Here is a 23,200-nt window from a genome sequence, read left to right as displayed (position 1 = left end):
ATTTCTGCTGGGTCTATTCCTGCTAATTGACGAAGTCTCAATTTTCCTTTCCAAATCAAGTCAGAGATTTTTTCCACATAAGTTTTTAATTTTTTATTTGGTTTATTTGGTAAAAATATCCATTCCAATATAATATCTTCCCTTTGCATTAATATTCCTGTTGGGGAATGCCTAGAAGGTAAAATAACCAAAATGCAATCCAGCTTTGGATCAATACGATCTACGTGCCCTTCATGTACTTTCTTTTCTACCAAGGCCAATTCTTTCTCAGCTTCAGGTGATAATTCTCTTGGACTATTTAAGTCCTTATCACCTTCTAAGGTTTTAAACAAATTATTCAGTTCATCATTTTTTACCCCAACAATAGTTCTTAGATGAGAAATGTCTCCAAATAATCTTTGAAAGTCATTAAGAGTCTGTAGTCGATCTCTCCTAATTTGCACTTTTTGAGGTCTAATTTTTTGAAGTTCTATTTTATATCCTAAATAATTAATAGAATCTCCTCTTTGTACCTTTTCTAAAGCAATTTGTAATCCCCAGCAAGGCAAAATTTTCTTTACTTTTTCAAACATTCTTTCTAAAGTATCTGCATTTGAATCAGCTAATAAAATGTCATCCATATAATGATAAATTATAGATTTAGGAAATTTTTTACGTACCACTTCTAATGGCTGTTTTACAAAATATTGGCACAAAGTTGGGCTATTCAACATTCCCTGTGGGAGAACCCTCCATTGAAATCTTTTAACCGGTTGAGAATTATTATAAGTAGGCACTGTGAAAGCAAATCTTTCTCTGTCTTTTTCTTGTAAGGGTATTGAAAAGAAACAGTCTTTTAAATCAATAACTATGAGAGGCCAGCCTTTTGGTAACAGAGTAGGTAAAGGAATTCCAGATTGTAAAGAGCCCATTGGCTGAATTACTTTGTTAATTGCTCTAAGGTCTGTTACCATTCTCCATTTACCAGATTTTTTTTTAATAACAAATACAGGAGAATTCCAAGGGCTGGTTGATTCTTCAATATGATGAGCATTTAACTGTTCTTCCACCAGCTCTTGTAAAGCCTGGAGTTTCTCTGTTGTTAAAGGCCATTGCTGAACCCATACAGGCTTGTTTGTTGACCATTTTAAAGGTAGAGCTGTTAATGTTTTTGGAAGATTATCAGTTGTTGTGCCCTGTTCTTGTATGACATGGATGGCTGGTGAGCACTCATTAGAATAATATCTTTTAATATTTCTCTCAGAAACATGTACTAATTTATGATTTGTTTCTGAGATTGGAGGGATATTAATCTGAGTATTCCACTGTTGTAACAAGTCTCGACCCCACAGGTTCATAGCTATGTTAGCCATATATGGTTTTAATTTTCCTTTCTGTCCTTCTGGACCTATACATTCAAGCCATCTTACACTTTGTTTCACTCTAGATAATGTCCCAATTCCTAAGAGTTGAATGTTTACCTCCTGAAGAGGCCAAGTTGGATGCCAAAATTCTGGTGCAATTATGGTAATGTCAGCACCTGTGTCTACCAGACCAGACAACAAAACACCATTTATTTTTATTGTTAGTTTTGGTCTTTGTTCATTAATAGAAGTTTGCCAAAAAATTTTCTTTATGTTTTTCCTGTATTTCCTATTTTCTCTGTTTCATCATCTCGACTAACATGATTTATTCCAATAGACATTTGGTTATTTAGTTGCTTTGAGTAGGGGTTTCCTCTACAACTGCAGGAAAGGTTTGAACTGGATTTACTGTGGGGGCCTGCCTGAGGCCCCTCTGGGAGTTTCCCGAAGGTCGAGGCAGAGGGTTACCCTGTCTGTCCCTTGTTGATCTACATTCGTTAGTCCAGTGTTTTCCCTTACCACACCTTCTGCATACTCCAGAAGGAAGGGGCATTCTGTTGCCAGTGTTCCTTGAATAAACATTATTTCTAGGAATGACCTGTTTACAATCCCTTTTCAAATGTCCTTGCTTTCCACATCCAAAACATCTAACATTGCTCAAACCTTTTGAAATTGCTTTTCCTACCCACATATCATCATGATCATAAGCCTCTACATTAACTGTATCTCTAATCCAATCTTCCAAAGGTGCAGATCTTGCCTTTAACGGCCTAATTATTCTTTTGCACGCTGCATTTGCATTCTCAAAGGCCAAAGATTCAATTATTATCTGACTAGCCTCTGAATTCGGGACCATTTTTTGTACTGCTGAAGTCAGTCTTTGTAAGAAGTCTGTGAAAGATTCTTTGGGGCCCTGTATAACCTTTGTAAATGACTCAGTTTTTTTTCCTGGTTCTTCAACTCTGTCCCATGCATTCAAAGCTGCCGTTTTACATAGAAGTAGGGTTTGGACATCATATGAACATTGTGTTTGTACTGAAGCATATTGGCCTTCGCCAATAAGCTGATCCTGGCAGACTTGTATTCCGCTATCCCTCCATTGTCTTTCTATATTTTTAGCCTCATTACTGAACCACATTTTCCACTGGAGATTTTGTCCAGGTTCAAGAACAGCCTGTGCCAATTCCCGCCAGTCCTTTGGTAGAATCCTATTACAAGTTGACCAGGTGTTTAACATTTGCTTTACATATGGGGAGTGCATGCCATAAGATGCTATTGCCTCCTTAAATCTTCGTAAGTCTAACATTTCAACTGGAACCCAAGTATTTTGTTCATTCTCTTCATCAGGTAGCTGCTGTACGGCTACTGGATAAATTAAGGGTGATTGTGTGAAAACTGGCTTTCTTTCTGTAACCTTACGATCCAATTTTGAAACAACTTCACTATTTATTTCTTCTGTCTGAATTTGAATTTCTCTATAATTCATTTTTACCGGTTTAACAAGTTTTTCTAAGACTGTTATCCTGGCACTTAAGTTGACGATCTTTTTAAATAGTAAAATGAGGATAAGAAAAGTAATAAACTGAATAATTCGATCAATATTAATCTTTTCATATAGTTGTTCCATTGTCAGAGTGCCTAAAATTTCAAACAAAGCCCAATTTTCTTCCAATGTACACATAAAGCCCATTTTTTTTTTAATGTAGAAAAAAATTCTCTTTTAAATAGATATGTTAATTGACTTACCAAGTCTGGGTAGAACAGTAGAATCCCAGGGAATTTCACAGCCACCTGGTGTTCGAGGTGTGAATCCAGCGAGAGAGAGAGAGAGAGAGACAGAGAGAGAGAGAGAGAGAGAGAGAGAGAGAGAGAGAGAGAGAGAGAAAGTGTAGCCGCTTGAGCCGAGTCAAGCCTTGGCTTTACAGGCAGGGGCCCTGTTCAGCAGGGCAGGTCTGAGTTGTTTGTAGCAGTTCCAGCTGTGGGTCAGTCAGGCCTGGGCCCAAGCTAGGCAGCCGGGCCGCCCAGGCTGGAAACCGGACCTGCTGCCAAGCCAAGCCAATCGGTTTTTAATGAATTCTTGTCACGTTGGGCGCCAAATGTAGATGTATCCAACCTTCCCATCAAACAATAAACACAGAACCAATGCAAAGAAGAAAGCCAAGAGGTCAGAGCCAAGAGCCAAAACCTTACCCTTCCTCCTGCAGTGGTCCTACCTCTCCGAACCAGAGCTACCCCTGTGTTAAAGTCTTTATATAGAGTTCCTGTCCTGCCTTCTCATTGGTTGTAAACCCAACCACATGACCGCCTCCTCACAGCCTGTCTGTATAGGCCTCCAGGTTTTCCATGATTGGTATTAAGATTAAAGGCATGTGTATCCAATAATGGCTGTATCCCTGAACACACAGAGACTTACCCAGCTCTGCCTACTAAGTGCTGGAATTACAAGCATACGCTACCACTGCCCTGCTTTCCTATGGCTTGCTAATAGCTCTGACCCCCGGGCAACTTTATTTATTAACATACAAATAACATTTTAATACAAATAAAATATCACCATAACTGGAGGTTGGTTACCCAGCCCAAACCATCTTGTTGTCTCTGGGGCTGTCTCTGCGTACCATTCTATCACATGCGTGTAGTCTGCCTCCCAGGGAGCAACATGTCCTCACAGAAAAGAGGTATGTTTGGAGTCAGACGGCATGGGCTCAAACTGACCTCTGATGAGAATACTTGGGGCATCTCCACCTACCCAGAGCCTCAGTTTCATGGTCTGTGAAAACTCGACCCTTGCCTTGTAGTGTCTGCCACTGTGGTAGTGATATAGAAAAGGGTGCAACAGCCAGCGACAGACTCAGACAGCGCTGTTTCTTGTCAATCATTTTCTGTGAGTTTTTAAAATCACATTAACTTTGTGTGTGTGTGTGTGTGTGTTTGTGTGTGTGTGTGTGTGTCTGTGTGTCTGTGTATGTGTGTCTGTGTGTCTGTGTATGTGTGTCTGTGTGTGTATGTCTGTGTCTCTGTGTGTGTCTCTGTGTGTGTATGTCTGTGTCTGTCTCTGTGTGTGTGTCTGTGTGTGTCTGTGTGTGTATCTGTGTGTATCTGTCTATGTGTCTGTGTGTGTGTGTCTGTGTGTGTGTGTCTGTGTGTGTGTATGTCTGTGTGTGTGTCTATGTGTCTGTGTGTGTGTGTCTGTGTATGTGTATGTGTGTCTGTGTATGTGTCTGTGTCTGTGTGTTTGTGTATGTGTGTCTGTGTGTGTGTATGTCTGTGTCTGTGTGTGTGTCTGTATCTGTGTGTGTCTCTGTGTATGTCTGTGTGTGTGTGTGTGTCTCTGTGTGTGTGTCTATGTGTCTGTGTGTGTGTGTACCATGGCACACATGTGGAGGTCAGAGAACAGCCTGTGGGAGTCAGTTCTCTCCTTCTACCATGTGAGTCCCAGGGATCAAACTCAAGCACTGATCAAAGAGAACCCTGGAACCCTACTTCCGGTTCTTCCATTTCCACCCAAGGACAGAGCTATTGCTCAGATATCTGCTGAAATGGCAGCAGCAGCACCACTCCACACCCCACAAACACATATACCCACCCGTGCACACGAACACACACACACAAGAGCACACTCGTGCATACATAAGCCTCGCCTGCCACTGTCAGCTGGGGTTTCTGCTCACGAGGCTCTTGTAGACAAGCTGTGAGAGGTGACGTAGGCAGCGAGCAGGTGAGGACTCCAGAGTCAACCAGATGGGGCGTTACAACACCTGCCTGTCTAAACTGGGCAGGTCAGAAGACAGGTGGGTCACTGTCTATGTGAGATTGACTGAAACATTCATTCGTCGGTTCACACACATGAGCACCCACTCTGACGACAGACAAGGAATAGAAGATGAAATAACAGGCCAGGGGAGATGGCTCGGAGAAACAAGGTGCTTGCTGCCAAGCTGACAATCTGAGTTTGATCCCTGGGTCCCACATCGTAGAAGGAGCAAACCAACTGATACCGCTGTCCCCGACTTCCACATTGGCAGTGTGGCACACGCAACACACACACACACACACACACACACACACACACACACACACACACACACACGCAGATAAATAAATACACATCATTTTTCAAATGTAAAAAGAAAGGAAAATCCGGCATGGGTTATTATGCCATTCTCAGCTTAGTCTGGGAGATCGGGAAGCAATCCATTGCCTAGCTCAGGGAAACAAATGCAGAAGCATGAGGGAGTCAATAACTCCAGGAGAACTCAGAGACAGCAAGGAGGTGACAGCTGGACAGCCTTGAAACAGGAATAGAAACCGTCATCAAAGAGGAAATGATGGGCCAGGAACAGTGCTCAGCGGCCCTGCTTCCAGCCCCATCACCACGGAGGTGGAAAAGAGAGAAGGGCATGTCAAGTGTTAGGGAAAACATACGCAGAGTTACAGACACAGGATGAGTGGTCAGTGGGTCTGCCTGGCCATCTGTCCTGCAGGCAGCAGAGGGCGGTGGAAGAGGACCCTATGCTGGTGTCCTGGGATGTTGCTATTAGTATTATCACAGAGGGAAATCTGGGGCCTGGAGAGGAAGTGAGGGAGGCATCTCACGAGGGAGGTTGATGCTGGGTTCTGACCGCTGGTGCTGAATATATTCTAACGCCTTCAATTGAAAGATGCTGATTCAAATAACATTTATTTGGGAATATTCTTAGTCTGGACACTGGTAAGCACTGGTAGCAGAAATTCAGTGAAAAGGGGTGGATTTGGGGTGGTAACTGACTCACAGAACTGTGAGGTCAAGGGTAGCTTGAGCATGGCTCGAACCACTGTTGAAGGTCATCAGGAGCTGGTTTTTCATCAGTTCTCAGCTCAGCTTCCCGCTGTCAACTGGTTTCATTCTCACCCTCTCCCCACGTGACCTGCAGCACGCCCGAGCTCCTGTCTTACTGTCTTTTCGGGCCCAATAGAAAAGGGGCTCCCCCCACCCCCTCACCACCCCCCGACTGCTCCAGCGAAAAGTTCAGGATTACGTACGTTTCACTGACTGAACTGGGTCTTGGTTCTGCTGCCTTGAAACCAATTGTCATGAACGCAGGGAAGAAGCCAGAGCAAAGGGGAGAGATCAGCTCCACCTCTTCCACACAGGCAGCAGTGGGGACCTCCAGGAAGAGCTGAAGTGCCCTTTCCGGAGGAGACAACGAGAAGGTGGAAGGCAGGTGTCACGATGACACCCTCCCTCGCTGTTCTCTCCTGGAGCCCATTAACATCCTTTTGCTCCAAGTGTTGGGGCTCAAAGCAGAGATGGGCCATGGGGCTGTGAAAGGGGTTGAGAATGCAAAGCCTGCTAGTGTCTGCAAACGGAGGATCTCGTCTGCACATGCTGTGAGAATCCCAGCATGGCTTGGTGTGGATGATGGCCCAGGCCGCTGGACTTCTCAGTTACATATGCTTGTCAAAATGCTTGGAAAGCCTTATTTTAAAATAGAAGGTAGAAATCCACATGACACATGGTAAGGGAATGAAGAAAAAGGGCAATTTAAAACAAAGCAGGAAAAGATGGGGGACATATAAACAGGGCAGAACAAATGTAAAATATGAAGCAAGATGAGAGAAACAGAAAATGTTTCTCGTTGGCCAATAGGGTAAATTAACCATTAAAAAATATGAAGAGCCAGGCATGGCCTCACACACCTACAGCCCCAGCGCTGGGGAGCTTGAGACAGGGGAGTGTGGATTCGATGCCTGCCTGGGCTATGTGGTAAGACACTGTCTCAGCAGAAGTGCATGTGAGATGGCTCAACTGAGGCTGCTGTACAATCCCCAGAAGCCACGTGTGGGGGTGTGAAGGAAAATGCCCCCAAAGGGAGTGGCACTACTAGGAGGTGTGGCCTTGTTGGAGGAAGTGTGTCACTGTGAGAGTGAGCTTTGAGGTCCCCTATGCTCAAGCCACATCCAGTGAGACAGTCCATTTCTTGATGCCTTCTGATCAAGATGTAGGCAGCACCATGTCTGCCTGCACACCATCATGCTCCCAGCTGTGATGATAATGGACTAAAGCTCTGAAACTGTAAGCCACCCAATTAAATGTTTTCCTTTATAAGAGTTGCCATGGTCATGGTGTCTCTTCACAGCAACAGAAACCCTAACTAAGACACCATGTAAAGGTGGAAGGAGGGAACTGACTTCATGAAGTTGTCCTCTGACTGCTACAAGCATGCCATGGCATTTGTACACACCACACATCACACACACATACAATAATAATAATAATAATAATAATAATAATAACTTTTTAAAAGAAGGAAGGAAGCCAGGCGGTGATGGCACACACCTTTAATCCCAGCACTCGGGAGACAGAGCCAGGTGAATCTCTATGAGTTCAAGACCAGCCTGGTCTACAGAGTGAGTTCCAGGATAGGCTCCAAAGCTACACAGAGAAACCCTGTCTTGAAAAACCAAAAAAAAAAAAAAAAAAAAAAAGGTAAGAAGATCATCAAATTTGATTTTTTAAAACAAATATTTTTATAATAAACAGATTTAACATATATGAAACAAAAATATTGATAGTATAAGGAAGAACATATATTTCAGATACCATATGCTAATACTAACAAAAAGAAATCTAGCTAGCTTTATTAATATCATATAAATAAACTGAGTGGAAGATATTATTAAAGATAAATATGACCATCATATTTTGATGAGAGTTTATCTCCCAGAAAGATAATTTTAAACTTAGATGTACTAAAGGGCCTCTCTTTAAAAACATGTAAGGTTGTGAGAAATACAAAGAAATGAACAAATAATTAAAATAGAATATAAAATGTATAATGTATTATCCACATTTGAAAGTCAGCATGTAATATTTTATAAACACAATAGAAAGTATAATAAACTAATAAATGCTTCTTCCCAACCAAGACAGAACATATTCCTCTCAAACATATGAGGAACACTAATCATTGACTAGAGCTGGGTGTGGTGGCACACACCCTTAGTCCCAGAGGCAGAGGCAGGTAGATCTCTGTGAGTTCAAGGCCAGCCAGTGCTGTATAGCAAGATCCAGGCTAGCCAGGGCTCCAGCTCATAGAGCATTCCTCTAACTATGACAAAATGAAATAACAGCAAAAGAAAACTTTACCAGCCTGCAAGCACATTCCTTAGTAGATTGTGGGATGAAGAGAAAAAAAACCTTTAAGCTGTCCAACAGTGAAAACATGACAAAGCATACGGTGTTCCTGAGGGGAGCCCTCAAAGGGAGATGCAGATGTAAACGCTTAGAGCCTAAAACATGAGTTTGAGTTTAGAAACTAAATGTCCAATTTAGAAAGTTAAGAAGATCAACACAATAAAGCAAATAACAACAGAGTAGACATGGGTAAAACAAAAGACAAAGCCTTAATCAAAAGAAGAACAGCAAACCCAAAAGTAGTTCTTTGGGAGAATTCAGGCAAAACTTATCAAAACAAGTCAATGGCTGAAAAATGGAGAAGGACATTTTCACAGATTTTGCTGAAATTAAGAACGATAGTAACATTGGAATCAATTCCATGTCCACCAGAAGGGAAACGAGGACCAAGTGAAGAAACCCACACAGATAGATAAGAAAATTATTTGCTTTAAAAATGGGAATGGGAGGGGTCAGGAAGGAAAATGGGAAAATAATATTGGATGTCATGTGACACACAAAAGCCAATTCCAGATATGGAATACTTTGATGACCTTGAGATGTCAAGGATTTCATAAACAAACCCAGAAGGGGAAATAGATAAGTGTGGCTATTAAAATTAAGGAAAACAGGAGCTAAGAGATTTGCTCAGTGGGTACGACCTCTTGCTGTACCTCAGTTCAAATCCTCAGAACCCTCATTAAAAAGCCAGGCATGGTCACATGTGCTTATAACCCCAACATGGAGAGGTGGAGACAAGTGGGCCTCCAGAGCTTGCGAGCCAGCCAGCCTACCCAAAAGGTTGCACTTCAAGTTCTGTGAGAGACCTGTCTCAGGGTAACGAGCCAAGAGCAAAAATGTCAGCCACAGAGAAAAACAACCATAAAACATAATACATCTACATAAAAAAATGTAGGCAGAGGAAAATAGAAATATTTGCTGAAGTGAATCAGGTGCTGGTGAAGTTAGAGTTCTTAATTTAAACATTCTTTAAATCAGGTATAGGCACTTTAAATAGAATCTGTTTGGATGATTGATGTATTTCATTCAAAAATATCTAACTGAACTGTGTAACAGAAAGACTTGCTGGAGGAGGGGTTTATTTGAGTTGTTTATTTGTGTCTTTTTGTCCTCTATGTTTTGGCATTTTACTGTGAACATGTAATGTTTCCCAAGCAGCATTTCTTGGGTAATTAATTACAAGGCTCCATAGAGGACAAAAGCTAGTTACCCTCAGCTCGAGGTAGCTTCTCTAGTAATTTCAGCAAGAAGTGCTTTCTCAGAACGCCTGGAATGTTCTTCCAAGGGCAGATACCTCCCTGCTAGCTTGACCAAATATGTACATTGCTCACGTGGTAACAATAACCTCCAAAATGCCACAGGCATGACCTTGCTGTCCAGTTAGAGGTGCAGTGTGCTAGGAGAGAGAGACAGGGCCACCTGGGGGTTCCCAGCAGGAGCTCGGCCAGAGTGCCACACTTAGGAGGAGGCTGGGAACCAGCTGTGTCTTTGTTCACAGGGCCTTGCAAAGTCAGGCATCCATAGCCCCAGCCACCCTGTGACAGGCGGAAGTGTGCAGGAAGTACAGTGTTCTTCCCTCCCCTCTGTTTGGAAGGAGGAGCAGTGAGCCTGATTACCCCACTGGATGGCAGCAAAACTTTGGTGTTTTCCCAGACTTCCCCAGCTCATGCAAAAGAGGCATGGGACATCTCTGGGCTCCATCCCCAGCACTGCAAGACTTTTGAAAAGATACAAACATAGCACACCTTACCTGGGCCCCTCCTGCATAAGGCATTTGTTCAGGTGTGTTTTATAACAACGAGTTCTTACCAGAGTTGGGGAATGTAGCTATGAGTAGCTCCATATGAGATTCAGAGGATCAGAACTGACCGTGTCAATGCAGCATGCAGAAGCAGAGCTAGGATTTGATAGCAAGGCTCCTAAATGATCCTCCTTGCTGCTGCCTGTGAACTGCTCTAGGAAGGAAGAGAATCTCTGCCATCCCACACCACTTATTCCAGGTCCAAGCTTAGTGGAAGTACAGCAGAGAGGCTCATCCTTGGCCCCACGGGCTTGTCTCATTGACTACCTGCTCTACTAGCCTGCTTTCTGTTGCTGGGGGGCGGGTATCTATAACCAAAAGCAACTTGGGGAGAAAATGGTTCATTTTATCTTACAGGTGACAGTCCATCATGGTGGAAGCCAAGGCAGGAACTCAAGACAGGAGCTTGAAGCAGAAACCAACGGAAGACAGCTGCTAAGTGGCTTGCTCACTCTGGCTTGCTCAGCTAGCTTTCTAACAAAGCCCATGCCCTCCTGCCTAGGGATGGTACCACCCACGGTGGGCTGCATCCTCTTACAGCAAACAGCAATCAAGGAAAATCCCCACTGACATGCTCACAGGCCAATCTGATGGAGGCATTTCCTCAACTGAGGGTTCCCCTTCCCATGTGTGTCAAGTTGACAACCAAGATTAGCCATGACACCACCCCAGCCAGCTCTAACCTGTGCTTGTGTCTCTGCAGGAAACCAGCGCTGTCCTACACCACATGCTCCAGTAACCTTCTAAGCTGCTGTAAGAGCCTATGGGGGCTTCATTTTCTCCAGCAACACCCAGAAGGCCCCTCGGAGGAGCAATCAGGAGAGCCACTGTCTGAGAAGACAGAAAGGACACCATCACAGGAAGGAATGAGGGCATTGCCCTGTGAGGCTGTCTAGATCCTGCCCAGAACACCAAGATCCTGCCCATATTACCTGGAACTCCTTTCTGGAGCCACTGTGGACCAAGCCCCCAGACCACTGAGGACAAAGTTCAGCCTGAGCCTGGGGGCTCACCGAACACACAACCAGCTTCCCTGTGAGCAGACTCCAGACAGGTGCTTTGGCTTATTTATGCTGAATTCCTTGGTTTCAAAGCTCACATTGGTGCTGGCCCTAGGAGTCATGAGCAGAGGCAGCGGACATAGGTGTACACACATGCATGTATGGATGTGCTTCTGTAGAAAACATGTACATCTGCTGAGCAGGGCAAAGGATGTTACTATAAATCACTGGTATCACTCCCTTATGGGATCTCATTATGAGCAGAAAAGAAGAGAACGGAATGGGGGGGGAAGGAAGAGGAAAGAAATTGACCTCCATGAACACCTAAGTAGGTGCTAAGTACTTTGCCTACACGGGCTCTCATAATTTATACATATGTGCTTAGGATAAGCATTACTGTCCAGACGTTACAGAGATAGAAACTGAGAGTCAGAGAAGTGTGAAGTGTACCTAAGGCCACTCAGCTAGAAAACGTGCCTGGGATAGAGGTACTCAGAAAGTACTTGGTGAGTGAGTGGATGTGTGAAAAAATGGATGGATAGATGGATGGATGGATGGATGATGGATGATGGGTAGATGGATGGATGATGTGTGAGTGATGGATGGATGGATGGATGGATGAATGGATGGATGATGGATGATGGGTAGATGGATGGATGATGTGTGAGTGATGGATGGATGGATGGATAGATGAATGGATGGATAGATGATGGATGATGGGTAGACAGATCGATGATGTATGAGTGATGGATGGATGGATGGATGAAAATCCAGGCTTATGTTCATGTTCTTAAAACTATACTACACTGCCACTCAGAAGAAAAGTCAAGATAGTTTCTCAACTCAGCTAACCCTCCTCTAGAAAATCATAGCACTCCAGGAAGCCCTCCATGCTGAGATACAGCCATTGATGGTGCTTGTTATAAACAAGAAGTGGTGTGCAGTGGACTTGCAGGACAAGTGTGTCTATTGGGCCCCAGGGAAGGACAGGTGAAAGTTGGGAAAATGCAAAGGGTGCAAATGTGTGGGCTGACCCAGCGCTGCCTTCTGCTGGCTACATGGCCTGGGCATTCCGGGCTGCTCTTTACTCCTCTGTGCAAATAGACAAGCTCCCTTTCTGTAGTTCAAGAACTACTGAAGAGACTCAAGGAGGTGGAGTTGGCGAGAGCTCCGGAGAGATGAGGATGTCTGTGGGCTTCTCTCCCCCTAGGGCTTCTCAGTGGTGTTGCCCTTCCTTAACCTCAACCTCTCCTGATACCCATGCTTCCTTGGTTTCCAAGACCCTCTCCTATACCTCATCAAATCCACCCTTAACTTTTTATCCCTCTTTGTGACTCATTATCCTCCACACAACCATCAGATGTGGCTGCTCTCTAGGACTCAGTGCTGAGACTTCTCACTCTGGCCCTCCCTTTGGGACCTCATCTACATTTAGTCACAAGACATAAGGATTTACTGATTTACAGCTGTAGGTACGGCATCAGGCCATGCTTCACCTCCACCTGGATACTTCAAAGGTACCTTACCTTTAACACGTCCACAACCACACTCTCCAATGTCTCCCTCACCTGCTTCTCTAAAGTCCCGCTTCTCAGGCAAAGGACACATCCTGAGCTTCAAAAGCTAAGGTCAGCCTCGGCCTCTCCTTTCGCCTTGCTTTTCATGGTAGACATTCCTTGACCCAACATTTATCCACCATTCAACTGGTAATCTTCATCTTCCCTGGTTCACCTGCCCCAGCTGCTGGTCTCCAACAAGACAGCTGGACAAGCTGCTTAGATCTCTTTCCTGCACTCTCTGCCACCACCCCACCCTTCCCCCAGTCAGCTCTCCACACAATAGCCTTGGCAGGCTGTGCAAATGCATGCCCTACCGTGTCACCTACAGGATAGAGCCTTCTTGAGGCTGGCCCACTGGCCCGGCTTTGTCAGCTTCCACGTCCCTCCAGCTCCCCCTGCACCGTCCTCCACCTCTCTTAATTCCTCCCCCATTTGCTTTATCGTTTTGTTTAGATCTACTATTTCTAGCAACCAAGGCACACAGAGTGCTAGTTCCATGACCCGAAATGCTCTTTTGCCTTCTGGACAAGTCAACATCATGAGATCTCATCTAGAATACCGTTTCCTTGAGGGATTCTTCCTTGTCCCTTCTGACCCATCCTACACCAGGCCCTTGCCACACACTGTGGTGCTTTGTTTAGAGGCTGTAGAGGTTATAATGCAACAGTTGACTGTGGTTTCTTAGATGTCATCTTACTCCCTACACATAAGTTCCTTCTGTTGATGTTTTCCTGCTGGGCCCCTGGAAGAGTGTTCATACCCAGAAGCTTAATGAAAAGCTTGTCAGATGACTGTCCAAAGAATGGTTCACACTGCTCTTTTAAGAGCTAGCCTGACAATAAACTTCAAGCCATCATTTGGCCCGATGACCCCCAGAGATGACCACTGAGTCTCTGTCAAATTCCCTCTGAAAATCCAAGAAACCCATCCAGATGTCTTCTCAGGAGTCTATGGCAGGTGAGTCTCTTAAGTCACAGCCTGAGTAACTGGAGACGTGAGACCTCCGGTGCAAATGGACCTGCCCAATCACAGAGGCAATCAATCAGGGCTCAAGACCACAGTGCCCAGGGACAGCCTGCCACTTCACAGGATTCCTGCAAATGGGAGCTTTCTGCAGCCTCTCGGGGGAAGCAGAAATGGGGTGCGTGATGCCTAGAGAGGAACAGCTGCGGTGGGACTTCAAATCCATGCTCTGTGTTACCATGTTCCAATAAAGCTGTCAAAGCAATAGCTGCCTTGATATCTCCCTCCCTCCACCCTCTCTCCCTCTCCCCCTCTCCCTTCTCCCCCCTCTATTTGTTCCACCTATGGCCTTGGGGTACCAGCCCCTAGGGCATGGGTGGACTGAATACCCATTGCACCCTCCCTCCCTCCCTGACAAGGAAATACTCCCAGACTTTCTCATGTGATATCTTGATTTAGAAGGGGGAAAGTCATGATAAAATACTGGGGGAAAAGATAAATTGGAAATTGCCTTTAAAAGTTGAGTTGGGGCCGAGGAGATGGGAGAACACTTACCCTCCACATATGAGGGTCTGATTTCAAGTCTTTGGCACCAATCTTAAAGGGATAGGCACAGCTGAATATGCCTATAGTTCCGGCATTACAGGGAAGAGACAGAAAGATCCTGAAGGCTCATTGACCACCTAAGCCAAAAACGAGCTTCAGGTTCAGTGAAAAAGCCTGACTCAGGGCTGGAGAGATGACTCAGCAGTTAAGAGCACTGACTGCTCTTCCAGAGGACCCAGGTTCAATTCCCAGCACCCACAGAGCAGTCCATAACTGTCTGTAACTCCAAATTCCAAAGAATCCGACACCCTCACACAGACATACAAGCTGGTAAAATGCCAATGCACATAAAATAAATAAACAATTTCAAAAAAAGGAAGAAAGAAAAGAAAAACCCTGACTTAAGATAAGTTGAAAACAATAAAGGAAGATACCTGATAGCCTGCTCTGGCTGCATGAGTATGCACACATGCACACTCACACACACACACACACACACACACACACACACACACACACACACCTATACACTCACACACATGCACACACACATACCTGCACACTCACACACACACACAAAGACACAGACCCACACACATGCACATGCACGCAACACACACACACACACACACACACACACACACACTAAATGAGTAAAAACAAAACAAAAACAAGGACATTTCTCCAAATAGCTGTACTTCCTCTATATGTCAGAAGCCATGGAAAGCCAAACCATGGATGAGGGAACTGCTTTAAGGCTACATGCTAAGATTCTGGTAAAAGCCTGGGGAGACACCATCCAATCACTCCATGATCTGCAATCTCCATTTGTTGCTAACTTGTGGAAGGTCACCATTTCCTTCCCACCTGGTGGTCCAAGTGTGCAGCAGGCGCTTGACCAGTGTGTTTGTGAAGGAGATTTTCAAACTTGTCAGAGGCTGAGATTCATTATGCAGGAGAAGAAGACATCTTCAGAGTGGAAATGTGTGTCAGTCAAGGGGAGAGGCCCACAGTGAGTGTAAGTGCAGGCAAGGGATAAGGGCAAGAGAAAATTTGTAAATGTTGTGCAAAGCTCAATACCAGAAGACCCGATGGAAGGCTTCAGAGAAGGAAGGGAGGGAGGGAAGAAGGAAGGGGAGGGAGTTGGAGTGGAGGACATGATTGGGTAGTTGAGCATCAGCTGGGGAAGGGGCCCTGGGATAGGAGGCAAGAAGCTGGAGGTCGTAGAATTCTGAACTTTGGGCCCCCCAGAAGAAACCACGGAGACACACCTTGATGAACTTTCCGAAGAACCAGAGAAAAGCTGGTAACTCAAAGCTTACAGAAACAACCTTTGGTATGTCAGGAGAGAAGGTCAAAGCCGTGCTAAAGGCCTGGAACGGCAAATGCAGGAAGGTGAGTCTGTAGCTGGTGTTGGTCAGTTCTTGAGGGAGTTGCTCTCTCCTCCATTAAAGCCATGAGTGTGGTAAATACCAGGGCACTGGATAGACAACCAGCCACGGCCGGAGCCCCGGAGCCCCTGTTTCGGGGTCATGGTCTGTAGGCTTGGGCTTGGATTCCACCAGCAGGAACTGGATGACAAGCAAAGACTGGCAAGTAAACCAAGGTGGGAGACAGGAAAGCAGCAAATCCCCCAGGCTTGCTGAAGCAATGTGGGGATCGGCTCTTGAGCTGCCCTCATGGGCAGCTGGGGCTGAGCCTCTGCCTCGCTGCCTTAGGGCTCTACCTCACCCTATACCTAATGAGAAGCCTTTGAAAACTATTAAGCAAGAAAGGGCTGAAATAGTTAAGGCCTGACTTAGGAACGGAGCATTGATATTTCAGTTGGGAAACCAGATCAGGGGCCTTGGCACAGAGGCAGGGAACCGGGGGATCCCACAGTCCATCAAGATGAAGAGTAACATGTTTTTGTTTTAAATAGAAATGAGGTATTGCTATATAGCCCAGGCTGGTCTAGAACTCACTTTGTAGCCCAAGCTGACCCTCAACTCCAGCTCTCCCTGACTCAACCTCAGCTGACTGTAACACTTTACAATGCCCAGTCTCTTTTGACCTCCAGCTATGTGCTGGAACACAAAGATGAGAATGCATTTGGGCATGCACTCGCCACCCTCCAGGGAAACAGAGGAATTAGGGAAGGAATAAGGCATGCAGGAGTAGGGACTAGCAGGCACATCAAGACCAGGAGGCAGGTGCTAGGCATACAGCAGGTGGGAGGATGTGAACCCAGCCACTGAGACGTTCTTAAGGGTAATGCTCCTGGCCCAACAGAACCAGGTACTATCAAAGCCCAGTCTGGATTTCAAGTACACGATGGATGTTAGGGAACCACTGAGGAGCCCAGACCCAGGGAATCAGTTTAGAATCCTACCTCAACTGAGCTGGTAGGCAATGCAAACCTTTCAGAGTACCCAGAAGTCCATTTTCACTCACCCAGCTGGCTGTGGTCCTCAGGACCAGTACTGGAGACGGCTAATCAGCACACAGATGAAGAACGGGAGCTTAATGTGCTTGGGTGGTTTGCGTAGGTCATTCAAGCAGGAAATGACCGCCATAGACACACATCTCCTACCAGCATTTCAAGGGTTCCAGTAAGAATTCATCAGCCCTCACTGGTCACTTGCTGGGTGGCTGGAAAGAGCTCCCTTCTCCCCATTGCCAGCCCTAAGGGACTTGTAATTCAATTTTAGAGGCCATTGCAGATGTCAACACCATGTCCTCAATCTCCCTGTTCAAGGTCACGGGACACAGTGAGCTTCTCACATCCGGCCATGCTACTGTCCTCAGAAGCTGGTCTGGCTACACCAGGGCCTCGCTCCCTGGGGCTTTGCTGAAACTCTCATGTGCACCATACACCTGGCATGACTCCCAAAGAAACAGTGTCCCCAAAGTACTTGCCTTCTGGGTTCTGTGGCTTCCAGATGAACCTATCCATCATTTTCAGCTGACATCCTCAAGCCCTTTCCCACACCCAGGCTTATTCTTCCAGTGGCAATCTCTATGAGACATCAGTCAGTTAGCGCCCACGAAATGGGGCCAGAAGAGGGAAACATGACCCAGTGAACAACCCCAGTGAACGGCACAGCTAAGGTCACAGCTCAGGCCTGCTTGTCAGCAGTCTATGTCTTTTCTGATTTATAATTTGAATTTATTTTCAAGTCATAAGTAATTACAGAGATAGTCTTTTAAAAACAGAAATGGCTATATAAACAAGATGGGGAAATGGCAATATCAATGGACATATCATCATGGGATGGGAAACATCTCAGAGTCCCACTCACAGCAAACTTTCATAGTGTCCTACTCCTAGACAAAGAATTATAGGAAATTAATGGCTTCTGGGAAAAAAAGAATTAGCCTCTTCCAAGGATGAACACCCTTATTGGTTAAAACTATAGACACACCACCACCAAAAACAGACTCAGCAGGCTGTATTTATGTCTACATGTGCATACACATACATACATATATTCATATATTAGGTAATAATAGTAATCAAAGTAAAAGATGCTGTTAACTTGAGAGTTGGGGGAGACTTGAGGTTGGAAGGAAGAAAGGGAGGTGGAAGTAAAGTTATTCTATTTCAATTACAAACATTAAAAAATAAAAAGGACATGTAAACTAAAACATTATAGTATTATAAAGAAAAATGGAGTTCATTTGGCACACCCCACCTCACCTTTTTCCCTGATAATTTTTGATGAAGTGATAGTCTCAGATGGCTGCACAGAGTTTAATTAAATTTGATTTTTTTCTTTTTTAGTACTAAAGTTGCAGCATCTGTAAGGACATGAATTCAACACTACATCTTCAAGTTTCAATCATAACAGTGTCACAAAGGGCTCCCTCATTATTTTTAGCCACGGGAGCTTGTCCCCTAGTTTATGAGTCTGTCTCCCTAGTCACGGACATTGAGTCACTGGTAATGCTTTTTATGTTTAAGCAGTGGGATGCTGATAATCTGTCAGTGTTTCCTTGTTGCAGCTGCAATGCACCTTCGCCAGAAGACACAGACAGCCCCTGGCTTACGATGGCTCCACATAGGATTCTTTCTTTGTGTTGATGTGAGGGTGACACATATGGCGTAGATGGAACTGCCATCTTTTCCCAGGTTAGACAGATGCAATGGGATCCCTTCTGGTGATACTGGGTGGCAGCAGCAGGCTGCAATTCCTACTCAGTCATCGGATCACCAGGGCGGGCAGACAGCACTCTGCAGCACACTGGATCGCCAGAGCAGGCAGGCAGCACTCTGCAGCACACTGGATCACCAGGGTGGGCAGGCAGCACTCTGCAGCACACTGGCTGGTCAGGTGAGGAGGATATTTCTGAGTGAGATGGACTCAGTGCAGCAGGCCTCAGTTGTTTTCAAACTCTGGAGTATCTGTACGTACATGTGGATTCTGGGTAGGCAGTCACATGTTGTCACGGTACCGCCAAAGAGGTGTGGTTCCTTCTCAGTTGTGCCAGCACCAGCAGAGAGGCCTGAGCTGCCCCAGCTGCCCAGAGCACCTGTGTTTAAGGGAAGGCCCTCCACCTTCCTTATTCCCTAGAAGGTAGAACAAGTCAATTACCAGAACAGTAGAGGAAATTTAGAGAAAAGAAATTCTCACAGGCCTCCTTGGACTTACCCTGGGCTTGTCATGACCTCTAAGTCCTGCCTTCCTCCCAGATCTCTTGAAAGGAAGCTGGCCCCACCAGAGGCACACAGCCATGACAGGTTATAGCAGCTAGTGGTGCCCCAGCAATGCTGTGTAACAAGCATCCTCAAATTTGCAGCATATGACAGTAAACACTGAATTAGTCCCTGAGTCTGAAGGCTTGACTAACTGAAAAGGCGTAGTCTGACTTCCCTCCATGTGTCTCTCAGTCTCTTCGGGTCCATCCAAACATATTGATATGAAAATGGCAGGACACAAAAAACAACCCCAGAGGCAGGTACACATCTCAAGGTTCTGAGCAAATACATTAATAACAAAAGCAAGTCCACAGGCAGTCCACAGACTGAGCAAACAAATCCATTCTTCATGTGGCACTGAGATGGAGTGATGAACAATCAAACCAAAATAGCTCATCACTTCCCATCCTTCTGCATTGCTCCTTCACAAGGACATATCAGACACACCCCTAGCAGACTCAGAAGCCTATGGGGACCACCCACGTTCACTGGCATAAGACTGAGAAAAAGGATGACATCAACAATTTATGATCAATATCCCTGTTATCCATCTGTGCCCCTGCCCTGCCCCCACAAATACATTAGCAATACTGTCACTGCTGCCGGAGATACTGCAGAAACTGCCGAATAGTGGAGCAAGACCCCTATGTGGAATGGTGGATCCTGATTTTTTTCAGGAGGATATACAAATCTGGGTTTTTATTAACAGCGCTAAAAGAGTTAATATTTGTAAAGCTATCAGCATGATATCAACTGTAGAGTAAATGCTGCACAATTGGGTGGAGGAAGAAGGGAAGGGAAAGTGAGTGGAGGAGGGGTATATGAAGGCTGGCTAAGAGAGACAGATGGCAAGTGAGAGAGAAAGAGAGAGATCTCAGAAATTGGCAATTTGGAAATAAAACTATACAACAACACTAAGCTCTTCCCCAAGCCACATCTGGCCAGATTTTTCCTGACTCTTGGCTTGAGATTCTCTACTGTCCTGCTATCCACTACCGGGAGCACCTCTAGGAGGAAATGGGGGTGGGTGTTCAAAGAGGAGCCCCCTATGCTTCTCTGCACTGTGTGTGTGCCTGCTGCCTGGTACGCTCTCAGTGCGCTGGAGAAAGCGTGAGCACACAGAGAATGGGAATGCTTCCATCCTGAGAATGCTTTCTCTGGAGTTCAAGTGCAAGCCACAGAGCCTCCAGACCATCCAACCTCTACGGCCAGGGCCCTAGGTTAGACTTGGTCATGTGTCTTAACCACTTTTCTACTCCTGTGATAAAACACCATGACCAAGGCAACTTATAGAAGAAGCGTTTGTTTGGGCCCACAGTTTCAGAGGGTGGGTCCGTAAGGTGGAGATAACATGGCCGCAGGTGCAGACCTGTGGCTAAGGCTGGAAGCCCAGAGCTGAGAGCTCACATCTTGAACTGCAAACGTAAATCAAAGAGAACCAACTGGAAAAGACACAAGACTTTGAAACTTCAAAACCGACCCCAGTAGCATACTTCCTCCAACAAAGCCACACCTCTTAAACTTACCCAAACAGTACCATCAACTGGGTCCAAGTATTCAAATGTCTGATTCTGTGGGAGGGGCAATCCCATTTAGACCACCTCACCAAGGCGTCCATAGACTCCTAACTAACTAGCTCCCAATCCCCATTTTCTCCTCACTGTGTCTCCCAAAACATCTCAAATTCGATGCCGTAAGTGCCTGGCTGGCCTCAAACTCCAGATCCTCAACAGCTTGGCACATCAGGTTCCTCCAGTGTAAGATAAGGATAGTTACAGTCTGTCAAAGAATCCTCAGAATTCAAATGAGACTGTGCCTGCTTAGAACAACAACCCAACAGAAGGGCCTACGTAGTATTTGTTAGGGTTTGAATCTAAAAATGTCCCCTAAGGGCTCATATAGCCACCAGCATTTGGCCACTAGCTAATGGACTTTTGAGAAGTTATTTGATCATGAGAATGCTAACTCCATCAGGGAATGAATATACTGTACAGTAAACATCTCTGCCACTACACCCTTCCCATCCAGATGCTCTGCCCCACCTCATGCCCCAAACAACAGAACCATGGTTATTGTGGACAAGAACTATGAGCCTAAATAAACATTTTCTCTCTTAGGTTCACTAAGTGCTTTTCTGTCTAAATACCTGTGGACTCAAGGCAGGCTCCTTAGATTGGCATTCACACCCCTTTCTGATGGCCCCATGTCATCCTCCAGGCTCCCACATGTGCTAAGAATCAGGCACAGGAGACACACCCCACACTGAGTGGGACATTCCTGCTTCCCCAGTCCCAAGTCTTATAAATAACACAATCCTGCACTTGGGACTAGCCCTCTCCACTACCGTCCCCAGAGCTCAGGCCAGGACATGAGAATAGGATGCCATCTAAGCAGCTGAAGAGTGAAGACATCTGCTGCTGCACCCAGGACACTCAAGGAACGGGAGTGCTCATCACAATGTGATACGAACTCTTCCTTTGGCTACATCCTGCAAGGACTCCCTGCCAACATGAGAAACAACCAACAGAAGTTACCAATGTGAAGAAATCAAGTCTCCTGTCACATAAAGTACAAAAGTCCCAGGTGGATCGTGGCAAGCATGTAGGATGAGTTGTGACCCTTTAGATTCACACTATGTATGAGAAGGAAAATGAAACAGATTCCCTCCATTCTTAAAGCCTGTCACTTCTGAAACATGACACTAAAGACAGGCTGAGCATAAGCTGAATAGTGGCTGAAGCCAGCCAGGCAGAGTAGGGAGCCTGGGAGAGCATGAACAGAAGCTGTGAATATGCCAACTTAGTCTCCATACCTGTACTCTCCTCAGAGTGGAGAAGGGCATGGATCCCCACCTTGCACACAAAGCACAGAGGGCCCTATTGAGGGATTTTAAAAATCTCTTGGCCAATCCTTCACTGGAGAGCTTTTAAAGTAGTTATATAATTCATATACAATGAAATTCAGCCTTTAAGGAATACAGTTCAGTGTATACTACATATTCACAAAGTCATGTACCCATCACCAATTCAAAGATATTTTCATCACCCTCCAAAGAACCACCATACACATTTGTGGCCACATGTCCCAGCCCCTGATAACTCCCATTCTCTATACCTTTACTCATTCTGGACAATTGGAGAAAAGAGAGAGAGAGAGAGAGAGAGAGAGAGAGAGAGAGAGAGAGAGACTCAGTAATTTGTACCACCATGCTTAACAACAACAACAACAAAATACAGTGTTCTCTAAAATTAAAACTCTCTTCCGTGCATCCCACTAAGTCATTTAATTTGAATACTTCCCAAAGGAAACCTTAAGAGGTGAATAATAGCAACCAAAAGGGGAAAACCTTTTCCTCAGTATTTTAGACTGCTGACTCCGCTGTGACCATGGAAACAAATGAGTAAGTGACTTTGTCTCTGTGCAGTTGTCCTCTGTACCCAGGTGACTGGTTCTGGGTCCACCACCACACCTATCCCCTGAAGATGCACAAGTCCCTTTCAGAGATGGTATTGTATTTTATTCAACTTGTCTGTACATCTTCCATATACTAATCAAACTCCTAAGTTGAGAAAACAATTACCACACTATATTGTTTAGGCAATGATGATGAGGAAAAAATTCTACATGATCAACACAACACAATTTTAAACGCATTTTGGAATACACAGACACAGAATCTGATAATACTAAGAGCCAACTGCATAGTTTTTATTAAGAAAAATATCAAGTTTTCCATGACCCTGCAATTTAAGTGAATTTATACAAAGATTGAATGGCATAGATGTGCTGAATATCAAACCATTCACCTGCCCAGAGCGCAAATGCTTTTGGATTCAGATCTGATCCAGCCAGAGACTGAGCCAGGAAATCCCCTTTCTCCCTGCTTCTCTGTTGCTAAGATCTATTCAAAGGAGGCGACATGTCCTTTGAGTATGAGACCATGGCTGGCATGTGTGAGGACAGTTAACTAATTCTCAAGGGCACTGTCCCTTTGCTGTTCACAAAGTCCCAGACTTTGGAGTTAAGTGTCAATGTGTAAAACACTGATAAGTTACAATGTTTCCATCTTAGGGTTTCTATTGCTATGAAGAGACATCACATATCTATGAAGAGTTACCACAGCAACTCTTAT

At 45.1% G+C, this 23,200-nt stretch overlaps 1 protein-coding gene across 3 annotated transcripts in view; it reads left to right on the top strand.

The window, feature by feature from the left end:
- Hrh2 (histamine receptor H2) overlaps positions 1-14,109 on the top strand; it is a 60,242-nt gene extending 46,133 nt beyond the window's left edge. For 2 of the 3 annotated variants that reach the window (XM_052728217.1, XM_052728216.1), the window contains exon 3: positions 11,025-14,109. In XM_052728217.1, the coding sequence (XP_052584177.1) occupies positions 11,025-11,217 (193 nt within the window). In that variant the 3' untranslated portion in view covers positions 11,218-14,109. The remainder of the gene's footprint in view (positions 1-11,024) is intronic. The other variant, XR_008215749.1, reaches the window with a different exon arrangement.
- Positions 14,110-23,200: the final 9,091 nt, after the last annotated feature.

This window comes from Peromyscus californicus, unplaced genomic scaffold, assembly GCF_007827085.1.
Source record: "Peromyscus californicus insignis strain IS unplaced genomic scaffold, ASM782708v3 Scaffold_8__1_contigs__length_139910024, whole genome shotgun sequence".
NCBI classification, from domain to species: Eukaryota; Metazoa; Chordata; class Mammalia; order Rodentia; family Cricetidae; genus Peromyscus; species Peromyscus californicus.
Note: the sequence above shows the minus strand (reverse complement) of the source record. Positions and strands in the feature narration are given on the sequence as shown.